The sequence below is a fragment of the Hippopotamus amphibius genome, chromosome 1 (genome assembly GCF_030028045.1).
Source record: "Hippopotamus amphibius kiboko isolate mHipAmp2 chromosome 1, mHipAmp2.hap2, whole genome shotgun sequence".
NCBI lineage: Eukaryota > Metazoa > Chordata > Mammalia > Artiodactyla > Hippopotamidae > Hippopotamus > Hippopotamus amphibius.
In genome coordinates this window covers 167,833,356-167,857,878 of record NC_080186.1, presented here as the reverse complement: position 1 = coordinate 167,857,878, position 24,523 = coordinate 167,833,356, and the positions used below count along the sequence as shown (strand labels likewise).

At 51.8% G+C, this 24,523-nt stretch overlaps 1 protein-coding gene across 3 annotated transcripts in view; it reads right to left on the bottom strand.

The window, feature by feature from the left end:
- Positions 1-92: 92 nt before the first annotated feature.
- SEPTIN8 (septin 8) overlaps positions 93-24,523 on the bottom strand; it is a 25,990-nt gene continuing 1,559 nt past the window's right edge. The window contains exons 2-10 of one of the 3 annotated variants that reach the window (XM_057735339.1): positions 13,836-13,956; positions 12,604-12,799; positions 12,095-12,275; positions 10,863-11,024; positions 10,197-10,293; positions 9,857-10,025; positions 9,521-9,653; positions 9,224-9,414; positions 93-258 (exon numbers count right to left, since the gene is read on the bottom strand). In XM_057735339.1, the coding sequence (XP_057591322.1) occupies positions 93-258; positions 9,224-9,414; positions 9,521-9,653; positions 9,857-10,025; positions 10,197-10,293; positions 10,863-11,024; positions 12,095-12,275; positions 12,604-12,799; positions 13,836-13,956 (1,416 nt within the window). Of the gene's footprint in view, positions 259-9,223; positions 9,415-9,520; positions 9,654-9,856; positions 10,026-10,196; positions 10,294-10,862; positions 11,025-12,094; positions 12,282-12,603; positions 12,800-13,835; positions 13,957-24,523 lie in introns of all 3 variants that reach the window. The other 2 variants (XM_057735319.1, XM_057735330.1) reach the window with 2 other exon arrangements.

Below are 24,523 nucleotides of genomic sequence, written 5' to 3'. Positions count from 1 at the left end.
TATGGGGTTTTCAGTTCTAACATTAAAAACCACGGTCTCCAGTTCCACGCCCTGGTGGTCCTGGGCTGGCCCCATGTGAAGGAGCTGCTGCCTCAGAGGAATCCTTCCCTCCACGTCGCGTCCCTGACCAGGCAGCTGCAGCACTGTATGGCGGGCCACCAGCTGCTGCAGTTCAAGGGCTCCACACTGGCCTTGGTCATCATCACCTTAGAGTTGGAGAGGCTCATGCCCGACTGCTGTACTCCTATATCTGATCTGCTAAAGAAAGCACAGGTAGACATCAACTTTGCCCCACACCAGGCTCTCCGTTTTGCCCCTTCAGCTGATGCACTCCACCCCAAAAGGGTACCTGTAGCCCTTCTTGACTATTGTGAGCTCCAGAAGATGCTCTGGTCACGATGACTCTGAAGAGTCTTCTTAAGGGCTAGGCTTTCCACACATGGCATACCCTCTGGACTTGTGTATCAGATACACATTCCCTTCACCAGAGTGGGTTTCTCTGACAGTGAGCAAAGCTTTATGTCAGTAGTAGCCCTTGTAGTCAAGAGGATGTGGGGACACGTCTAGCTCAGGAGGAAGCAACCCTCAACTTTCAGACCCCTCACCCTCTGTATGGTACCATGCACCAATGTACCATGAGTAGGCACTGGGAGGTGAGAACTGCTCCAGGATGGACGGGGTAAGATGGAATGCAGTTAGAATAATGACAGTTTTTACTGAGGTTGAAGATGAGTGTCCCTGAGATGGTGGGGTTAATGTTCTTAAGTTGCGTGTTTGGACCTTCCTGAAATTGTTCCATGCTAATGTTTTGGCACTCAGTTGCTCATTCTTCAGAATGTAAAATGGTTCTGCCTCAAGGATGACCACTCTATTTTAATTACAGGTCGGTATTAGGTAGTGGAACCACTGCAAAGAACTTGTAAAGCAGCAGCTGACAAGTTTTTAGTCATCCTCCTGCACAGACAACTTTCTGGTTCAGCTGCCAGCCACTGTGCCCCTACCCCAGTGCCCTTTAGAGCATAATGGCAATCCCTCCTTGCTTGGACTCTGTATTCTAGGCTTTATGGAGCCTATAACAAGAAAGGAAGAAGGCCCTGAAAGAGTAACTGAGAAAATGTTCCTGAGTCTTCAGAAAAAAAATAAGGGGACAAAAAAGACAGATCAGGGTCCCTAAAGGGAAAGATATTCTGACAAATCAAACCCCTGCTTCCCTCACAAGCCTGGGCCTAAGACCAGAGAGAAGGAATAAATGCTCATATTGCACCTTGTTTTTTCTTCCTTCTCCAGCAAGGGCTGTATCAGCCCCTAAGACAGCTGGACTATGAGGCCAGAGGTAGACCTTGTTCAGGGCTGAAGGGCTGGGCTGGTGCTGACAGACAAGTTCTTGCTGCTCCACCTGCCAGCGCTGGCCAGGTCCTTCCAGCTTCCCAGGCTTATACCAAGAACATGTGCAGGCTTCAAGTCCCAAGTATTCTGCCTGTCCTTGCAGAAATGGGGTAGTCTCTCCAGGTAGATTTACCTTGACTTGGCCAGAATTTAAGTCTTTTCTTCATAAGGACTCAGTTTATAAAGTATGCTTTATTTAATGTACAGTAACCTGATCAAGCTTTAGGCATATTTCTCCTTTGTTACCCTTAGGAAAAGTAGTTTGTTAGCTTAACTGGAGGAATTTTTGTGTTAAAGAAGGACACTTCAAGGTGACCCTTGTGATGGGAAGACACAGCGCTCAGAGCTTCTGGTTGAGGTGAGCAGGTTCTGAGGCTGAGCCTGCTCCAGCCACTACGCGGCCCCTCGGAAGCTGTGACACTACAGAGCCATTCTCTAGGCAGTGGAGTTTAGCAGGCAGTGATGCCAGCTGGGGCTGTGTGAGTAGTGTTGGGGATGTGAATGACTGAGCCATACATTTAGAGGTGATTTGTGACGTGCTTCTACTGTGAACAGTTTTTTGTAAACATGCTAAGCCATGGGGAGTATGATCTACTACTAGGTGCAAAATAGCCAAGGACTAGATATACTATAATAGTGTCTGTACTGTAGTCAGCACAAATCTCTACCTTTTGTTGAAACAAATTTGCTTGTTGGAGCTTTTGTTAAAATACACTTTAATTCCTTTAAACCCTGTCTGAGTCTTATATGTATTAGATACCTTGCATTTATTTATTTATTTATTTATTTATTTATTTATTTATTTATTTATTTTTGTTTATCTGGCTGTGGCAGGTCTTAATTGTAGCACATGGAATCTTCAATCTTCGTTGTGGCATGCAGGTTCTTTAATTATGCCATGCAAACACTTACTTGTGGCATGTGGGATCTAGTTCCCTGACCAGGGATCGAACCCAGGCCCCCTGCATTGGGAGCATGGAGTCTTAGCCACTGGACCACCAGGCAAGTCCCCTACCTCGCATTTAGAGTTGATAGAGTCAAATACACTTGAAAAAAATCTCGCGTTCTATCAGTAACTGTCCTCTAGTCCAGCACAGAGGAACATGCTGAGGGCAGCCTGCTGCTCATGACCGCAGCTCCCTCAGCCTCCTTCCTTCCACTGTGAGTGGGCATTGCCACTGGTGGAGCAGGGGCTGATCCTGAGAGCCCACACCAGCTCAGGCTGTCTCTGACTTCAGGGAACTGCTGAGAGGTATCTGAACACCCTTAACCAAGTAAGCTGCATCCCCAGAGCTAAACCAACTCTCAGTCTCTTGGAAAAAAGAAGAAGGAAGACCTGTGAGCCACACTATGGGGGTAAGGGACAGCCTTGTTGCTTCATCTTTCTGTAAATCATGTTCCCCTTCTTTGGGGAAGCAAACTTTTATATTGCCAAAATACCACCTGTGAGGTGTTTTGTTTTTGTTTTTTTAAATTTTTTATGCTGCTCAAGGTTGCCTTGGAGTCCTAGATCCCATCCTACTCTCCTCTAACATTTTTCTTCCTGCGGTTAAGAATTTGTATCCCACCTCAGATTAGAGATTGGGGATCACTGTGGTGGAAGAAATAAGGACACGATCCATCTTCCACTTGTCCCCATCTACAGAGGGCAAGGATTGGTAAAGGACTGTGGCTGCAGAAAAGAGATGGGAGAGGGCTCAGAGGCAGATGAGCTAAGAGAAGAGCTCAGTAGATGAGCATCACAGACCTGTTCTAAACTTGTCCAAATATTACCTCCGCCAACTGGGTGAGCCAAGTTCCTTCCACCAATGTGGCCCTATTCCCCCTGGCTTCCTGGAGAGTCTGTGTCCTTCAAAGCCTGATGAAGACTTTGCCTCCCTGTTACCTGCCTCCCCGTGGGGAGAGTAGTGCTGTACCTTCACTAGGGATGCCTGCATGTCAGTCTCCCTGCTGGGCTGTCAGCTTCCCCACCTCAGTCCCCTATCTCTTCATTTTGGTCTTCCCAGAGATTAGTCTAGTATCCAACAGAGAAAGCGCCTCAACAAATGGGCCCAGGAGATTGCCATCACTTCCTTCAACCACCAGCCTGCCCTTCCTCAACCAAATATTTGCCTACTTCCCAGGGCATCCCACCTCTACAAAACCATCTCAGGTCCACTAACCTACACTGTCAAACTGCACAGGAATTAAGGGTTCAGGATACCAATATTCAAACCTCAATTCCTCCAGTTATGAGCTGTGTGACCTTGGGAAGCTACTTAACCTCTCTGTGCCTTGCCTATAAAATGGGGGAAATGGTACCTAAATATAGGATTATTGTGAAGATTAGAGGAATTAATACATGTAATGCACTATACAGCAATAACTAGCACACAATAAGAACTCAAATGTTAGCTGTCATATGTTGAGCCTCCTCTACAAGTATGTAAACTTTTCAAGGGCAAGGTCTTCCTTCTCTCATGTCCTGCCTGATAAAGTCGCCTGATAGATTCCTTAACCACACGCTGCATCCTCTCTTTCCCAATTATCTTTCCTCCACCTCACACCCATTCAAGAGCCTTTCACAGATGCCCACAGCAGAATTCACTATTAAAACATAACTCCTATAGAAGCTGATCAACCCCACAAAGTTCATGGAAAAGAGAAGCTGTATTTTACCACAGCTATAGCAGATTAATAGGGTAGGAAACATTAAATCAGAAAAGCCATTGCCCAAAAAAGACACCACAAAAACTCAAAATAAATGCAAAATTTAATGAAAAAAAAAAATGAGTACAAAGTGAATGGAAAGGAACAAAAACAGTCAATGAATGAAGGAGTAAATGAATTAACAAGTGAAGCAGTTTTAGAAAAGCATGTTAACAGAACAGACTAGCAAGCCATACTTCCCCCGGGCCTCTTATTCAGTAATACGAGCCCCACTTAACAGGGAACCCACACAAAGACGTACACAAACATATATGGAGTCAGTCTGCACAAGTACAGACCACCTAGACTCAGGTTACCCATAACTCGGGTGACCATACATCCCAGTGTGCCTGAGACAGTCATGGCTTATGCCTGTTGACTTGGCATAATTATTAACAGCATCTCCTTTCACTTTCAAAAGTCTCAGTTTGGGCAATAAATTATATGGTGATTCTACCCAAAACCAACTTGGTTCATGAAAGACATGATAAATGCCAGCGTGATCCCACTGACAGCCCTAATAATGCCAAGAGATGCTACGGAGACACAAAAAGAGGGGTAATCAGATCCTGCAGACAGGGGTCACATTCCATGAGGGGTAGCTTGTTAAATAATGGCACGTTCTAAGCTCACCTTGTGCACCAAGGATTAATTGGGTCTCAGCTAAAAATGACAAAATTCCAAACACAAACAGCATGGGGGAAAAGTGCAGTGAGGCTCATTAAAGTAAATGGGTCCTGTGGAGGCAGCTCAGACCCCAGAAAGTGTAACAATGACAGGTCTCCCCCGAGATTCTGGGAAGCCTTGGGCCTGCAGGCAGATAACCAGCCATAATTCTGGCCTCCCAAGTATACCCTGGATGCAGCCCGCAGGTGGCGGTGGATGGGTGGCAGAATCTGCCCACTCTAAGCGTCCCCTGATTGGCCCATGAACCAGGAGTCCTCATTTCTTATATAACCAGTGAACCTGCTGGTCATTGAGCCTTATCTTCAGAAATACATTAGCTAACAGAGGCTATCTTAAAGGTCATACTTTCATCCAATTAAATACAGTTTCAGACATGTAATTACCCTAAAGTTAAGCCACACCTGATTTATCTTTTTGTCTACCCACACTGCTCATATTTTTTTTTTTAAAGAAGGCTCCTCAAGTAGTTCAAGCTTTGAGCCCCTCAAAATCCTGTATCCACGTCTGGTCACGGCATAACTTTGGAGAATTTTGACTCTGAGCATCAATGAAACATGCTCTGCTCCCAGCAAGGAGAAAATGACCTTTTCCTGGTAATGCTTCAGTGGATACACACAGCTCACCCTCCACCCCTCTCTGAATGGAACACAGTCTCAGAGGTGCAGGAAGGAGCCAGGACCTGGTCCTGGAAATCAGTGAAGCAGGCCAAGGCAGAAAGAGGGAAACAATGATGGGAGGGAAGATGAAGGACACAGAAAACAAACTGCCAATCCAACAATATATTAGTGCAGCTTCCTAAGTCTTCCAACTAGGGAGTGCACTAGACTGTAAGCTCCTTGAGGGTAAAGCTGTGTGTTACTCTGGGTAGCCTCGCCCAGCACAGTGCTTCATCAATATTAAATGAAATTCTTCCTTTCATCTATTCATTTCTCGTGTACCATATTATCAGGCCATATTTTCAACCCTGATATTCTCAATGGCTTGCAAACCAACAGGAACATACAAGCATGCTAGTACTTTCTTAGAATGTTCTCTTTAAGAATGAAGCTAAAGGGGAAAAGCTCCTCGGCTGGTAGTTTTTTCTTAAATTGTTCACATACATCGGACACCTTCATCTCCTTCCCTGTGACACAGCCAGGAAAAAGGAAACGATGACCTGGAGAAAACCCTGTTCCCAACGAGCACTCTTTGCATTTGGAATATGCAGGATTGGTTTGCGGGTCTTAGTTAGAGTCAAACACTTAACATGCATACATGGGGTTGGTCCCTGTTTACAGGTAGCACCTCTGGGGCACAGAGACAATGGCTTTGGGCTGCTGTTCCATTTACATTCACAGTAAAAACACTGGACATGGTCTTGTTCATGATCCACTACCATCCGTAAAGAAATTCCAAACACTGTCATCACAGGATGTTTATTACCCACCTCTCCCTATATTTTATAGGGATACTTTATACATAAGAAAGGTTTAGAGATATTTTTAGTTTTTAAAAATCAGGGAATCTGTGTTACTTACGAAAATAACGGGAGAGGGTATTATTTGTCTTTATGCTTGTGCCAAAGTAAAAATTTAGAAGTGCTCTGAAAGTTATTATTAAAATTAAGCTCTAGGTTAGAAAAATTAGAATTAAGGGGGATCGGGTGAATTTTGCAGCATGTATACCACACCACGTGGCCACACCGAGGGCACTGCATGAGTTGCCATCTTGACGCTGAACAACTAGGCCGAGCATCGCCGGCTGGGGCCTTCGCTAGAGCGGCACAAAACTGCTGCGTCAAGGAATAGTGACACTGTAAATGGAAGACCAGCCACTGGCTCTGAAAAAAACAAACCTCATCAGTTTTGGATTCCAGCATTCATGGCTTTAACGAGTTTGCATAGAGAGGGTGGCCCGCCCGGCCCAGGCAGCCTGGGGGGTGGGGGTGGGGGCCAAAGCAAGGCTGTAAACACTGGAGTCTGTACCGGCTCCCAGTCCGTCCTCACACCATGTTATGGGAGAAGGGTCACAAGGTGTAACTCAAGCAACTTAACACATGAAAGTCTAAAGTCCACTCTTGACATGTAAGTCTGTGCGTGCGTTAACTGAAAAATAAAAATAAAACAAACAGAACAAAAACAGACACATTAAAAGATACACAGACGACCAAATCAAACAGAAGCAAAAGACAGCAAGATGAACACTGGGAAAGGACAGTCAGTTTGGCATGTGTGACAAGCAAAGCAGAAAATTCGCTTCAGTTTATGGCATCCCAGGCTGAGGGTCAAAATCTGACTGGGAAGTACTTTTGCAAAAATGAATTAAAATTTGAAGAGTAAGTACAATCCATCAAAGCCATTCAGCTAAATGGTCACCAAAAAAGGTCCCCCCCAATGCATTCCCATTCCCTTGACCAGGGCAGGGGGAAGGGGTGCTCCCAGCCACCCCACCTACCCCGCTCCTGGCCTCCACAAGGCCAGCATTGGAGGAGAGGGCTCTCTCCCAGAGGCCAAACTGACTGAAGCTTTCTGGAATGTCCAGCAAACAGAAAAGACCTGTTTTCCAGTCCCAGGTCATATGAAAAAAGCAGGAAGACCTGACACCAGTGATGAGCCCCACCCTGAGCTGTGCTGGTACCCTTGCAGCCAGCCTGCACCCCCACCGCTCTGGCTCTCATACCCTGACCTGGCCACAGGTCCTTGGTTTTGTTTCTGAGTGGTTTCTCCGCAGCTAATTTCCCAGGGGACTCTGCCTGCCTTTTTTTGGACAAGATGGCCTGGGATAAGCTGGCAGGGAGCAGGGCAAAGTCAATTCAGGAACCAGCACCTGGGTCATAGAGTGGCATACCCCCTCCCCGGAGAAAGCTGATTTCTGAGCCGTTAGCTTAAAATCCACACAGGTTCCAATTCACAGAGGCCCCATGCTCACCAAGCTCACCAAGACCTAGACATGGGACCAGGGCTGAAAGCAAATGCAAAGCAGAAGGGAAATTTACACGGCTGAGGGGAATGTGGGGCTGGGGTCCTCCCTGGGGACAAGCAGGGCTTATCTGTCACAGCAGTGCCAGCAGCTGGGGTGAAGTCACCGGTCAGCAGGATGCGGGAAACTACAGGGTCTATTCCAAAGCAGAAGCCAGGCCTCAGGAATGAGAACTAGCGTCCAGTTCCTAAATGCCCAGCTTTGTCCCCCTGGTCCCCCCCAGGGAGAAGCCCTTTAAGTTTCTTTTCTTTAGATGTGTCTGTGCCTCTGTGCATGTGTGTCTTGGGGACTGTGTGTGTTACTGGATATGCGTCTGAGTCTGTGTATATGACGGGCCAGGAGAGAGTAAGACAGTGTACATGTGTCATGTGTGTGTGCGTTAGGGAATGCAACATTGGGGGGCAGGAAGAGAGCTAATGCCACAAGCAACATCCCAGGGCCACAGCTAGCTACGCACTGCATGGCCCTAACCACAAGGCTCCACTGCCACCAAGGAAGGAAGGGTCTGGACACACACATTCCCAAACATTCCAGGAGGAAATGGAATTCCAAGAACAAGAAGGAGGGCCAAGATGGGTATACCTGCTTAGTTTCCAGGCTGGCAAGAGAAGGAAGGTACTTGACACAGACCAGGGCCAGGGAGTAGCATGGTGTGATGCTATGTGGGACACTGAATGAAGTGGGGCAGGAGAGGGAGACCCCCTGGCAGCCAGGGCATCTGGACTCCAGATGTGAGTGTGGAAACAGGCTATGAAAAACGCCAAGGAGAAGGGACTTAGAGCGGCTCCCACCTGGCCAAAAGTTGACTGCACTCCTGGAGGCTGGGAAAGGCCTCCCCCCCACCCCCCCACAATTCTCTCTTCTCTGAATCTGTTCTCAGAGAACAACTTCAGCCTCTACTTGCAGCCCCTCTCTCCAGCAGGAGAGCGCCTCTACCGGGAGCTGCTGTCCTTTCTTCAGCAGGTCGTGATCATGGTGTCCAGGGGGTCAGTGCTGGCTGGGCTCAAGTCTCCACGGTCCTCCGTTGCCACCTGCCTGCCAATATGGGGCTCGTGTCCACAGCCTCAGGACTGAGGCACCATGGCTGTCCACGCAGAAACCACAGGAGCTTTTGGAATCTGCTCAGAAATACTGACATTCCCAGGCCCTGACCCTCTCCTGGCCTGAAAGACTTTCCCTGAGACCCTACACTCCCTGCCTATGTGGCCCAGCCTTCTCCACCCAGCTCTTGAGGGGACTGCAGGAGAGAGAGAGAGAGAGAGAGAGAGAGGGAAATGGGGTGTGGGATGGAAGAGGGAGAGAGGGGCCACTCATGCACAAATACAAGCGTGGGCATGAATACTTGATATCTGGAGGTATGAAGATCACTGGTGAGAGAACACGAAAGCTGAGCAAGAATGAGGTAGGAAAGTGCGTGAAAAGAGAAAGCAAAATGGTGAACCAGCAAGAGTGAGCGAGAGCAAGAGAGGGCGAGCCAGCGCAGGGCAGGGAGCCCACCACCTACTTCTTCTTGTCCTTGTCCTTCCTCAGAGGCTGCTGGGAGGTGGCGTGCAGGGCCTGAGACTGCAGGGCCTCCACCGCCGCCTTCCTGCGGTTGAAGGCGTTGGTCTCCTCCTCCAGTTCCCGGCGCTTCTCCTCCACCTTGCGCTTCTCCTCCTGGTGCACCCGCTTGAGGTGTTCAAACTTCTCGTGGAGCTGGGAGCAGGAGGTGGGGAGGCTGGGCTTCATGTGGGCCCAGAAGGAGCCCAGGCCCTCCCTGGCCTGGCCTGGCCTCACCACAACCCTCAAGCCCTGCACACACCTCTCTCTCCTTCTCCTTCAACTCCAGCTCCGTCTCCTTCACTTTGTTGACAAACATCTGCCTCATCTCCTCCTCCTTCCTCTGCAGCTCGCTCAGGAACTCCTTCCTCTTGGCCTCATATGTCTCCTGTAGGCTGTGGAGACCCAGAAAAGAGAGGCCAAGGCGGGGATTATGGCAGGATGGGGTGGGCAGAGCCAGAGAATCGAAATCACATGGGCATGGGGGTTGGGGGGAGAGGATGCTGGGGTCCCAAAGGCCTCTCTCCCCGGCTTACAAGCCCCCAGAATGAATGCCGAGGTGGCTAGTCTGGCTGTGGCTGGGGAGACAGGCTGTCACCTGAAAGGCTGGCTGTCACCATCGCTGTCCTGGAAGCCCATCTCCTCCAACTTGCAACGCCGGTAGAGCTCGTAGTGCCGACTGTGCGTCTGCTCGCGGAGATCTTCCATGTTCACCCGGATCAACATCTCCCGCAGCTTCACGAAGTCGCAGTGATTCTCGTTCTCCACTGAAAGCAGAGGGCAGGTGGGCATCAGGCAGGCACCCGGCAGCCCGCACAGGGAGGATGGGGCACAGGATAGCGGTTAGGGTGCTAGAGGTGGACTCCGGAGGGAGGACACAGGACAGGGGCCTGGGTCCGGGCCCCCAGCCAGGGCTGTGCTCTCGCCACCATACTCACCCTGCACCACTCCCCAAGGGTACTGCCGCGCTCGCACCAGCTTGTTGCCCACCTTCACCTCGTCGGTGCTGCCCACCACCGCAAAGGGCAGGTGTGCCTGGAAAGGGGCCCGAGTGTGCATGAGCGCTGAGCTGACACGGGCTAATGGACAGACCCACCCTCACTGCCCCTGGGCCCAGCGAGGGGCTGCCCAGACCTGAACAAGGCCTGGCCAGATGCTCACTTTCCAGCTCTCCTTCGGAGAAGCATCTGGGAATCTCCACATGAGGGAGTGGGCTGAGCCTGAAACCCCTTTCCTCTTGTTCTTAGGTGTTCTTCCAGCCCTTGGGCTCCCCAGGGGCCACTAGAAGCTCCCTCAAAGGACCTGTGGGCCTGACTCTCTTCCAAGTTCCCAAGCCCTGGCATCCTGCCTGCTTGCTCCTGTAGGTTTCAGGTCCCCTCCCTGAGTTCGTATCTTTGGAAACTTAAACCTGGGGAAGCCCAAGTACCAGCCCAATACCCAATTCTTCCCATCCCCTGTCCAGAGGATGCAGGACTGGCCAGCTCCCAGATGCCCACCCATCTTTCCTGGAGAGCTAAGGCTGGAACCCAGAGAAAAGAGAGTGGCCTGGGCCCGGCTCCAAGCCCTCCGGCCCCAGAATCCCAAGGCCCTTGCCCAATGCTCACGTTCATGACTGCGTTAATCTCTGCAACAGCCTCGTCATCCGTGGGAAACTGGTAGATCTGGACTCCGTTGCTGACCAGCTCGCCCATGATCTTGATCTTGAACTTGTGGAGCTCACTCTTAGAGATGGTGTCAGCTTTGGCAATGATAGGAATAATGTTCACCTGCCAGGATCGGGGAGAGGAGTCAGCAGGTGAATTGCTCCCTGACTGTGGACAGACCCGTGCAGGCCACACCCCTGGGCAGAGGGGCAGGAAGCCAGAGAGATGGAACGGCTCCCAAGGGGCATCCTGGCCTGAACCCAGCCAGCTGGGGCCATTCTGATGGGTTGTAACAATTGGCTACAGTGCTTCTTATAGCCCTGGCTGCCCCAAACCTCCATACAGCCCCAAATTTGTCCCTTGGGCATACCCAGCTTTGACCCACAGTGCTCTGAAGGTCTCACCTAGTGTGGGGCCCGACAGGAACAGCAGTAGGGGGCTGAGCCACCCCCCCCTTCAGGTTAGATGACCCATTAGCAATAGCCACAGGAAGACCTCAAAATCTCCCAGGCCAAGGTTATCCCATTGTTCACAATGAAAATTAACTCCTGAGATAGGGAGCAGTCACGTGAGAGCTGACAGGTGACTCTGCGCCTGCACACCTTCCAGGACCCCATGCTGCTCCTGCTGTCCCCATGAAGCTGCTGTTTTAATACCTACTCCTTATTCCTACTCCAATTCTGGGGCTTAACTTTCCTGTCTCAACTGTGCTCAGGAGGACCCCAAGGGAAAGCCATGGCAGGAAGGACAGGGGAGGTGAAGGGAGCAGAGGAACTAGGAATGGAGGGAGAGAAAATGAACAGAGAATTGGGATGCTCGGCGGCGGCGGGTGGGGAGGGGGGGAAGCAGAGGGGGAGGGGGCAGGGGCGAGGTGGGGAGGTAACTCTAGCGGGACAGGGAGAATGCCAGGAGCTAGCAGGCTGAGAATAAGAATCAACTCAGCTGGAAGGGAGGGGCTCGGGGCCAGATGCAGGGGACAGCGCTGGAGAAAGAGCCTAGAGCAACGGGGGCCAGCTGGAGCCGTGAGGACAGATGCGAGAGAAGATACAGAGAGGATCAAGCTGAGGGGGCTGTGTGCAAGCCCCCAACCAGCAAAGCCCCTGAGGACCACAGTGGATAGTCACATGCAGTCATCACATCCTGCCTCCATGGAGGATGGGGAGCCCACGGAATCAGCTGCATGGGGGCCAGACCTTGCTGTCCAGTTTCTTCATGGTCACCAGATCCAGGGACTTGAGGGAGTGCCCCGTGGGCGTGATGAAGTAGAGGCAGACGTGGATCCTGGTGTCATGGTAGTCGAAGAGCGAACGGCGGATCTTCAGCTCCTCCTGCAGGTAGTTTTCAAACTGCGCATCGATGTAGTCAACTATGGGCCTGTAACTACAGACAGCTCCGTCACTGGAAGGCAGGCAGCAGAGCCGCGGAACAGGGCCTGGATCCAAGCCAGGCTCCCATGGGCCTTCTCTCTGTGGGAACAAACAGCTTCTACCTGGGGATTCCTGTCTGGGGACAGGTGGCTGACCCCTTCTCCTGGTCCCCCAGGGGTCCTCAGGATCTTAGATATTCTCCAAGCAGCCCTCCCCTGGCCCCCATGGAGTGCAGGCTTGGTTACTTGTCTGGGGCAGTAAGGAGTGTGGAATCCTTAGACAGAATGTGGAGAGATGGGGAAGGGACCAGGCGGGCCACCCTTCCCGCCTCTTGCCTCTCATCCTTATTGATCTGATCCCCGAAGCCCACGGCGTCCACGATGGTCAGCTTGAGCTGCACATTGCTCTCTTGGAGGTCATAGGTCTGGGGCCGCAGGCGCACACACTCCTCATGGTGACTGGCTTCCTCAGTCTCGAAGGTCGTGTTGAAGAGCGTGTTCATCAGTGTGGACTTGCCAATGCCAGTCTCCCCTGGGGGGCGGGGAGTGGGCAGAGGGTATGTCAAAGGCTGGAACTGGGGCTGTCCCTCGCTGTTGGCTAGGCCAGGTGGGACTCAGGCACCCGTCGCCTCCAAACAAGAGAGGGCCTCCCACTCCATCCCTCACTGTCCCTGACCCCAGGAACCATCCCTTCTCAGTAGTCTCAGAAATAATATGTGGAAAGAAGAGTCAAAAGACTGACTTGGACATAAGACGTGGCTACATGGGATGTGTAAGATGTTTTCTCAGGGAGTGGGGAAGAGGCAAAGCCAGGAAGCTGTGAGACACCACTGGACACTACTGGCCTCAATGGGACCCGGTCACCTGCATTGCACGCCATCCATCCTGGGCCCAGGAAGGTCATGGAGACAGCAGGGTCAGGGTCTGAAGCCACCAGTGGCTCAGACCAACTGCTTTGGGTGGTCCCAACCCCATGAAGCTTTAATTGGGAGGGGGGAGGTTCAGGAAACGCTGCTTTCCAAGGGGCACTCACAGCCTGGCAGATACCAGGGCTTGGGCACCTGTGGAGGGTCTGGCAGAGCTCTTTATGCCCTCTGGGAGCCCCAGGCCCTGGGGCACATGGAACCTTCCAGAGCCTCCCTGTTGGAGGCTGTATTTGTTTAGATGTGTACTGGAGCTCTTACTACGTGACATTGTAATGCAGGGAGAGTCTGGTTTACCATAATGTCCTTGACACATAGCAGGAACAACAATAAATGTTTTTAAATAAACAAAGAAACAAATAGATCCCAACCACTGTGATAAACACTCTTAGTTTACGAAGCACTTTCACGCTCCTAATCCTGTTTACTTTCCATGGCAACACTGAGTCAAGCCCTGGCTCCAGCTTTATCCTTTACCTGGCAGAGACACTCACCAAAGCCTCATCCTGACCCCCCAAAGTGTCACTTTGCCTGGGAGGTCCCCTTGCAGCTGAACAGGTGGTCAGGGCAGCAGTGCCCCATCTCCCAGAAGGCCCTCGTCTGTCCTTTGTCTAAGGCTGCCCACTGGCCAGGCATGACACTCACCCACACAAAGGATGTTGAAGCTGAAGCCCTGAGTGACCGACTTGCTGACCAGCTGGTCGGGGAGGCTGTCGAAACCCACATGGCCGGCCAGGGAGAGGCTCCGGGGCTCTGGCTCTGCATTCTGCCAAGAGAGAGGAGAGAGGCAGTGAGCCCACTGGAGAGGAGGGGCCAAGTAGGGGGATGCTAAACCTGAGTCAAGCCCCGCCCCCAAACCTTGTCTCAATTCTCAGCAAATCTTAGGACACATCGTGAGTGCATCAGAGCTCCAACTCCAGGCCAAGTTTCCACAGAGGTAGACCCCTGGGTCTCAGGGCCCATGACTCTATCTGGGAAAAGGCCCTTTCACCGGTGACTTTGCTCCTCCTAGGCTGACAAGGGGTGCCTTGGCCTGCGGTGTTTCCTGGCAGATGGCCGCAAGACCTATAGCTGCTACCCCAAGGGCTCACCTGCCCACCTGCCCAGGAGGAAGCCTCCCTCAGATGATCCCTGGATCTTACACAAAGATTTAAAAAGGCCACGATTAGAGGGTGTGTACGTTCCTATGGCCCCCTCCTACTGAAGCAGGACTCACGCAGAGGCAGGTCTGGCCTGACCCCCTCACACTCGCACGATCAGGGGGCCTCTCCCGTCAGGCTGGGCTCACAATCCTCCATGGGCACCCCTCGCTCCTCATGCACTCAAGCATGGTGTGCACCCGTGGGCCCTGCTGAAGGGGCCGGTACGCAACTGGACCCACCACTGGGTCTCAGCACCAGCCTCTGGGGCATCATGACTCTGAGGCCTCAGCAGTACTCTCTAGGGACTCCCAGGCTCTGGCTCATGCCATCCTCCCAGCCCCACCCCAGTCCTAGTTGCTTAGACAGAGGATTCTGGGTGAGAATGTGGAGGCCTGCCCAGAGAGGCGGTCAGCAGGTCCTGAGCAAGCAGGGGCCACTGAGCTGGCCTACAGCACTATAAAAATAACCCACCAGGACCCAACGCAGAAGGTCAAGGTCAGGCTCCAATTTGTGTGGATTCTCTACTTCCCTGGGAATAGGCGTGGAATGCTGTCCTCTGAGGGAAGGTTCCCAGGCTCAGCCTTCCCAGGTTTAGCCCCTCTCAAGGGCAGGCCCCAGACAGCTCTGTGCAGGGCAGAATCATGCCTCCTCTGTTCTTCAGCCCCTCTGCCCTGACTGTCAGCTAGATAGAGCAAGGACAGGACAGGACAGTAGGTCTGAGTCTCATCCTGCCATCCAGCCCACAGCTCCAGAGGGGAGGAAACAGGCCCAGTCGAAGACAGCTCCAGAAGCACTGCTTAGGACAGTGGCAGCCCTTGTGTGGTACAGGCACAGTAGGCAGAGGGGGCTGAGGACCAGAGAGTAGGGCCCTGGCTCCCTGCCCTCCAGCACAGGAATCTCCTGAGCATCTGTGCGCCCCCTGACCACTCTGCAGCCGCAGCCTGTTGCCTCAGCCTGAACCCTCCAACCATTCTTTCCTTTCAACCACTGCCCCTTAACATGCAAACCCAACCCTCTCTTCTTCATTAATTATGCCCACCTGCCCCTTCCTCCAGGCCCCTCCCCCAGCTCAGTCACGGCATTCCTGCGTCAAAGACTCCCAAGTGTGCTTGTGGGCAGCCTAGACCCCACGTGGCCGCTCTGAGCAGCTGTACTATCCCCTTGAACAAGTCAGAGTTAGCCCGAAGCTGTTCTCTCAATGACCCTCTTTCAACAGTCTCTGCTCTTATAGCTGAGCCTTTCTCCCTGCCCCCATCCCCAGGGGACTGAATCACAACCTTCCCAATTAAGTCCAGGTCCCCCCAGGGCTGCAAACATAACAAAAAAGAGGCCCAAAGGCAGCTTCCTATCACTGGTGGCCACATCAAAACCAGTAAATGGAGCACAGGATGTGCTGGGTCTGGTCCAAACCCCCTAGCATGGCATTCTGGGACTTTTACCATCTGAGGCCTTTTTCACAGGCTTGGTTGCTGCACAGCTGGTTATCTCTGGATATGCTTTTCAAACTTGGCCCCTGCTCTGGGCTCCAGAGCTCACTCTCCCTTTCCCTGGCACCTGCTTTGACCTGGCCCCTAAGTACTCACATTCCAGACCCCTCACTTGGCTATGACCCCATTTCCTTGCACTATTAGTTGTCCTTTTTATATGCATCGTGATTCTCCAGCTCTTCCATGAGCTCCTTGAAGTGGGCTGCAGGCTGGGGGAGGTCAGCTTTCCCATTCTTCCCACCCTCCCACCACTATGTCCAACATGCTAGACAAACGCTGCCATTTATCAATTACTGAACACTGTCTTCACCGCCACAGCATCAGAGGGGCACCTGCCCGCCTTAACAGAGTTTCATTATTCGGTCTCTGTTCCACCTGCTCGTGGCAGCTTGAGGATGCAATGGAGGACAGAACAGTTAGTCCAGAGCTTTTTTCTTTTCAGGCAAGACTGAAAAATCTCCAAAATTTAAGGCATGCTGTGCCTGCAGAGAAGGCTCTGCGTTTATTCACCCTCTTCTTCCAAGGGTGACATAATCAGGATGCAATCCAACATCCTGCAGTCTGCCGCCAAAACCCACCCAGTCAGCTGTGTCTGGAAGTCACACACGCGTGCACACACACTCAGCTTCCGAGTCCTCGCACAGAATCAGAAGCCATTGTATTCCTGAGTTTCCCCAACTCTCTCACAGTCCCAGCCTCCAAAGCCTAAAAGCAGCACTCAGGGGTCTCACACAAGCCCACCTACCCACACCCAGAGAGCCCTGCCTGCCTTCACTCACACAGCTGGGCTCTCTCTGGAGAAGAGTGTGAAGTACAGGGAGATTTCTTCATCCCCAAGTTGTTGCCCAGGCTGCACTCTGTCACTCCAAGGGCCACAGACCTGGGGCAATCGATCCTGCTCAGGAGCCTTGGGGGCCACAGGAGTGTCAACCTCTGGAGTGTGCGTGTGCGCTTGTGCACACAGACATCCACACACAGAAGAATGGCCGCTGGTCCTCACAGGGACAGAGTGTTGTTCCCTGGTCTCAGGAGACTGATCTGACCTCCCGGCTCTACTGAGGTGTGACTCTCACTAATGCCAGCCTCCCTGATCCTATATTTGGCATCAACAACACGTGATTCAAGGTGCATCACTCCCTCCAAGGTGCCCACCCAGATGTCTCTGCTGACCTGCGTGGGGTTTCAGCCTAGGAGAAGCCAGCAGCCTACAAAGCACCGCTGGCACATCTCAGCTACACCACTCAGGAAGGAACTTCAGGGGACTTCCCTGGTGGTCCAGTGGTTAAGACTTTGCCTTCCAATGCAGAGGGTGTGGGTTCAACCCATGGTCAGGGAACTAAGATCCCACATGCCTCATGGCTAAAAAACTAAAACATTAAAAAAACAAAACAACAACAAAAAACAACCAGAAGCAATATTGTAACAAATTCAATAAAGACTTTTAAAAATGGTCCACATCAAAAAAATCTTGAAAGAAAGAAAGAAAGAAAGGAAGGAAGGAAGGAAGGAAGGAAGGAAGCAAGCAAGCAAGCAAACGAAAGAAAGAAAGAAAGAAAGAAAGAAAGAAAGAAAGAAAAAGAAAGAAAGAAAAAAGAAAGAAAGAAAGGAAGAAAAAAAGAAAGAAAGGAAGAAAGAAAGAAACTTCAGGTCTCCCACTGGTTACTTGCAATTTGTCAGGTAAGACCTCAGCTCCAACTCCAGGGCTGGGTCCTAATAGTCCTGAACCAGTCAGCATGATCCCACGATTGTTCCAGGCACAGGCAAGTGACCCAGATTGAGCCTTCACGACCATCTTGTAACCATTAGGGGAGACAGCCTAAGACTGAAGCCTATTCACAGAGGATGGCAGAGCCAAGAAAATCACAGAGGAGAAACAGCCAGTGTCTGCCCTGCCTCTGAGCTTTTCCCTTTACCCTGGCCACATCTCCCCTTTACTGCTTAAGCTAGCTGTCTCTCTATTACCTGCAGCTGAAACTGCAGTCCCCAAAGTGAAACTCTGAATGCAGAAGAACAGGGAGAAAGCAAGGAGAGTAAGGACAGGGAAGGAAAACGACAGGAGAGACAGATGTCAAATGATGACACCAACACCTCACCAAGGACCACCTGAGCAGACCAAACCAAGTGATTTCCACAGTCTCCTACACAGCCCTTTCCCACTCTATGTGGCAGACACCATTATTATGCCCATTTTACAGGTAAGGAAACTGAGGTGCACAGAAGCTAAAGAACTAATCAGGGTAGAGAAGGGATTTGAGAGCAGCCAAGCCTGTGCCCCAAACCACTCCGCTACACTGCCTCCCCTATGCTCCCAACTCATTCATTCAGCCACTCAACACAGGCTCACTGGGCACATCTACTGTGTGCCAGGCACTGGGATGGCCACCAATGAAAAGATGAAGACACCAGATCCTTGACCTCAGGGGCCCAGTCTCCTTCAGTCTAAATTCAAATAGCTGTGGTGGCCAGGCAGGTAATGTAAATGGGTGAAGGGGAGCAGGATAGCAATTACCAGTGACAACGGCCACACCTAACAGTTATCAAGTGCTTACCGGGTGTGGCTCTAATTTAAGCTCATTTAGTCCATACATCAGCCCTATGAGGTAGGCTGTATATTATCCCCACTGTACAGAAACAGACAATTGAGGCACCAAGAGATTAGTCACCAAGACAGCACTCTCAAGATGACACTGCTCAGGAGGGTGAAGCCAGGATCTGAATGGAGACGGTGTGACTGCACCACACTTCCAGCCACATCACTCTGTTGCCTATTGGATGAAGGACCCAGTGACCTGGCTGACTGTGGGGGCCCTCAGGGAGAGGTAGGAACACGGGGGAACTGCAGAGGCTGTGTTTGGTCCATGATGGCCATGGTTTTATGACTCCAGCCAACGGTGGGAATGCAGAGCTAGTATTGCCAGATCTTCCAATATTTTTAAGAGAATCCAGAAATCCAGATTTTTATGTGAAACCACCAAGTTTTCAAAGGTCGGCAACAACTACCAATGGAGAATACCGGGAGGGCCCAACTCAATATGTCTGGGGGGTTGGACCTGACTCATGGCCAGACAGTCTGCAACACTGAGCCTGGCAGGATAGTGACCTGGAAGGACAAAACACCCTGTCTGCAATCTTGGGGCACAGAGGCCCACAGGAGACTGCTCTGCAGGAGAAGCCTTCAGACTGGACAACTTAACTCAGACCGTGGTGAGTGGCAGACCCAGCTGCTTCTTTCCCAGCTCCCAGGGGTGCCGGCTCAGGGGACTCAAACTGTCCCCAAAGCTCCAGGATAGAGAGGTGGCAGCTCTGAGCTCTACACACACAATGGGAAACTCCACAGAGCCATTATCCCCTCTCTAATCATGAACAAGTTTTTGGCTCCTGAGCCAGGCTCCGGGCTTCTATGTCATCATTTCTTTGGCACATCAAAGACAACAACCAAAATAATAACTGCTCAGGCTGACTGCGCTCCTCCATGCCTGGTCGTCCAGAACAAAGTAGAGAATGGCATTTTGTTATGCAGCCCAGTGGATAAATAGGACGTCCTTTTCCTGACCAGGAAATGCTGTCTGAGCCTTCTGGAGCAGCCCCAATGACCAGCCAAAAGGAGCTGCCCCTTTTATCAAGAAGAAAGGTGGGATTTGGGGAGAAACCATGTCTCACACTTGCCACAAAAACAGGCTTTTTATCCAGAAGAAAGTGGAAATCTGCTGAATGCCTGAACCAAAAGAGCCAAGGAAGCTATGGGTGAAAAAAGCCCCCTGAGACCAAACCTCCCAAACGAGGTTGGTTGTTGGGGTGGGAGTAGAGGTGACACCCCACCATTAGTGTATTTGATTCCTGAATCCTAGACAAAGAGCAGCCCGCACCCCAGGTCTTCCACAGAGTCCTTTCCAAGTGCCTTGGACTTCGGACGCTTTTCTCCCCCCAGGCTGCCATGCCCAACACCCACTGTACTGAGTACCTGGCAGGCAGACAGGAAGCCTTCTCCCCAGGGGAGCTCCAGCTCTGGGGGGCCCTATAAAGTCCTTGTGCAGTGGACCCAGGAGTCATTGCACCACTGGGAGCCATCTCCGCCTGTGTTCCTGGCACAAACCTCCCTACCCCCAGCTCTAGCTACCCTCAGCAGCCTGGGCCTTAAATAGCCAGAGTAGAGGCCCCTGGCCAGAACCCGTGGTCATAGCACAACTGTCCTTGAGTCCGAGAGGAATCCTAGGAATTTTCCCAGGAAAGGCTTAGGCTCTGGTCCCAGGATTCCACAGCAAGCCTCTAAGCCCAGGTCAGAGGTTACGGGAAATAACCACAGGGATGTGCATGGAAGGGAGGGGGTGGGAATGCTGTGACCCTGGGCCAGGAGGGAAGAACAGAGGCAGGATATACCTGTCCACAATCTGAGAACCAAAGTGTCTCTCTCCTAAGGTGGCAGCAAACCTGGGGAGAAGACACAAGCCAGGATCAGTCTTCATGGTGCCAGCACAGCGGCAGATGAGGTAATACCGGCAAGATGGCAGTTGGGCTCCAGGAGGAAGGAGGCCACCAGTCACTCTCTCAAGGTCAGTCATCCTCTCCCCAATCCTGGGAAGCGAAGGGAATTTGGGAGCAAAACTAGCCCCAGGAGTCCAAAGCCACCCCATGCCCTGACCCCAAATACTCCAGTCTCTCTGCTTCCCTGTGTCACTAAGAGGCACTTTCCTCCCTCTTACTGCACAGAGACAGCCAGGACTGCCGCTCAGCAATTTGGGATGGTTTATTTCACACTCCTCATGTCAAAATCAGGTTTCCAAGAAAACAAGAGCACACTTACTGGTCTCTGGGCCCGGCCCACCCCACCCCACTCCCACCCCACCCCAGGCTTAGGACACAGAAACATTCTTGGGCTTTGTCCTGTCATCCCTCCCATGGGAGGGAACAGTCCATCCTACCACAAAACAGATGGGGAAGGTACTCTGGGCCACAGAAGGTACTGGAACCCCAGGTGTTCATACTTGCCCACTTGGTTCAGGGACTCCAGTGGCAGCCACTACTTCCCCTCAGCAGGGAAAGCCACAGTAGCCTGGACATCACAGGGTGGAGGCAGGCTATGTTTCACAGTAAATGAGACCCCACCCTTGGAAAGAGGAATGTGGGCAGCAAAGGGGACCATGCCCCCCTCCCACTTCAGGATGGAGCCGGTGCTGGGAAAGGGCAGAGAAATACACGGGCATGGACGTGGGCCAGCAGAGGCTCGAGGCAGCACTGCTATACTGCTCTGTTGCTTGCGCCATCCACCCCAGCACCAGGCAGAGTGTCAGACTCACACCCAGGCCCCACAGCCAGGTCTAGTGAGTGGACGTGGGTCCATGGCCCACAGCCCCTCCTGAATCCCAGCCCTCAGGTGGCCCAAGCCCAGGAGGCCCCTCAGAGAGTAGCCAGCACCTGTGATCTGAAATAGGTTCTTATTCCTTCCTCCCCTGGTTCTGTCCCTCCAATGTGGCTTCCAAGATAAGGGCCAAGAACCATCTGTTCTTGGAGGAGAATATCTAATTTGCCCCAATACCACCCAGGGCAACTGATGTTACAGCACAAATGCCCCTTGTCCTGTCCTCCACCACCTCTTCCCAGCCACGGTTGCTCACATAAGCCCTGAGGATGCAGATGGCTCCCGCAAAGAACACCCCAGCTCTATCATGAGGGCATGTCGACCTCGGGAGGCATTCCTCAGGCAGATGTGTCTCCCTCCTGCCTGCATAATGCCGTATCCAGTTGTCTGGCAAAGCTTGTGCCTTGGGGGCCATGACTGAGAATTCTGAGACCAACCTGGCAGCACAGAGGCAGGAAGACTGGAGAGGCTGCAGGGGACACACAGAGGCCAGCCAGTCCTCAGGCCCTTTGCTCTGTCATCCTGCAGCGGCTTCCTTCCGGTAGCTGGACCAGAGCCACAGAAATATTCATGATAGTTACTGCCCCAAATACATACCTCCACCTAGCCCATCTTAGGGCTCAAAACTCAGAGGGCTCCACCCTCTCTGTCATTTCAAGGGGTACTCGGGGGCTGAGGCTGGGCCTCAGGCCCAAACTTGCCAATGATCAGAGTCTGTTTCTCACCCAACTGCAGGCTGCTAGCATCAACAAGATGATGGACACAAAACATCCAGCATCCTCCCTGCCATCCAAACCTTTTGACAAATATCTGGCCCCATGTTCCCAGCCTCCATCCGTTCTCCTGTATCGTTGACAATGTGGTCAGTCTCCTTCTTGCCATCCTCTCTATTCCTACTCTGGTCAGTCCCCTTCTTGCCATCCTCTCTATTCCTACTCTGGTCAGTCCCTTTTCATGTGCTCCCTTGGACCACCAATGCCTTCCCATCAGTCTCCCTGCTCTGACCTATTTCAATCCAGATCCCAGGCAGGCCTTTCTAAAGTGAGCACCCACTGCATGGTATGATGCCCATGAGGGGGTTAGGGCAGGGCAGACCCACCTCCCAGGGGAAGCGGGTGGAGCTGCAGCTTTGTAGGTGGTGCTCACTTTTGACCCTTCCACACCAACAGGCACAGACGTCCTTTGCTCAGCACTCACATCTCCTTTGGAACAGCTCAAAAAGGAGGTTACTGGTCATTTCTAGAGGACAGAGAGACACCGCTCCGTGACAGCCCCACTTAGGTGAGGGGGCTGCCTCCCATATTCCTTCCCACCAGCTCTTGCCTCAGGGACAGAGTAGGCACTCCCTGGATAGCCTGCTTCTTGGGGAAGTGTCAAGATTACAGGGGTGACAACGGAAGTGACAGATGGTGCTGGGGATAAAGCAGAGATGGGAGTGGGGGGAGTGACTGGCTGGGAGGAGTGCCAGGCTCGAGGCTGCCATGCCACACACTTCCTCCCTCTCCCCCTCAGATCTCCACTTTCCCTGGGCCCTTAATCCTGCCTCACCACGGAGTTTCAACTCTGCCCCATTAGATTCTGAGAGGAGAAACACAGGAGATGGCCCCTGGGGCAGAAAAAGAGTAAGGCCCAAAGTCTGGGACCCAGTAAGGAGGTGGGGCAGACCAAGAGTGGACAGGAGTCTGGCTGTGCAAGGAGGGCAAGAGGCAGCAGGTTTCCCAGAGGGCTCTCCCAGACATGCACATCCTAGCTTTCGATCGTAACCCCACGGCTGACCTAGATTGAGCAAGGCCCAGCCAAAACGTAGAGGTTGCTGAGCCTGAGGTGTTTATATCATGCTTGTGGAGAACAGGAACCCAGCACACACTGACCTCAAAGTACCATTCCATATGCTCATTTAAGCTCCAGGTTGGGACAGTTCCCAGACCCCCTGAGCTGGTCTGACCACCAAGCTAGCCTGAGGGGCAGCGTCAACCTGCCCCAGCTCAACCAGATTATAGCCTCACGGCCACTGCTTAACACCCACTTCAACCCTACAGCAAGTGAGATACCTGAACATATCTCCAAACATGCCACAGACTGCAATTAATCTTCCACAAACTCTTTGAGGAATATCAGTATGGTTGTTCCCACTTTATAGCAAGATAAAGGAAGAAATAATTTTCCCAGATGGACAAGGCACAAGAGGAGAAGAGAATCCAGACTCCTAAATTCAGGCCAAACCCAACCCAAGGTCTCCACCCAAATTCAACCATGTCCAAGTTCTCCCAGGAGGCTAATGGCTCAGAGTGTGAAGGGTGTGGAAGGCGTCCACCCATCCAGCCTAACCTGGCACGGTAACCAAGGCCCCTGAGCTCAGGCTGTATATCCTTACTTGAGTCAGTCCCCTCCCTGTGCCTCTATCCCCCCATGGCGATAATACCTGAAATCCTCGCAGATATGGTTTAAGAGCAAATACAGGAATCTGAGGGGAAGAGCCTTTCCGGCCCACTGCCTGGCACTGCAGCTAGGCCTCTCAGCTCAGCCTCTGAGGATAATCTCTGGACCCACAGTGATGGGAGCCCCTAGGGAGGGTGCCGTGTAATGGACAGGGCCAGTCTTCACATCCACATGGGCACTAAGTATCATGTATTGTGTCTTTACTATGTATCAGACACTGCTGTAAGTACTTCACCTGGATCCTCTCATTAAATACTTCCAATAACCCTATGAGGGATATAGTATTTGTATCCCATTATACAGATGAGAACACTGAGGGGTTAAACAACTTGCCCAGGGTCACACGGTCAACAAGTAGTAACCCAGGATTCATTCTACATACTGCTCCCACCTGCAAGACCAACTGTTAGAGTAACCTCTGGCTACAGACAGACAAGACCCAGACATAACTTTCTGGTCCGCTGGGCACAGAAAATGCACACAGGCACACAGGCAGAGATGTGCAAACACACACAGGTCTCTTGGCCTCCAGCTAACCAGCAGGTCTGTTGGGATTCAGGCGCAGCCCTCCTGGGGTACATAAATCCCCATTTACAGCACAGGGGTGGAGTGAATCTCTGATTTGCCCAACCTCTGAATCTGCTCCTCCTATATTTAAACTTACTAAACTGACTTGCAGCCCCCTCTCCAAGCAGGAATAATACACCCAAGTCTAGAAATTATGAAACCAAGAGTTCCTGCTTTAGTTACGCATATTTCCAAAGTAGACTAACAAGTGTATTTTCAGATTAAAGAGAAAATTTACATATATAAATCCAGATGACAATATTTATAGCATTAATTACATAAGTTCCGAATTCCTTATTTAGCCCCAGAACCAATTCCTTATCAGTCACATATTTAGCATTT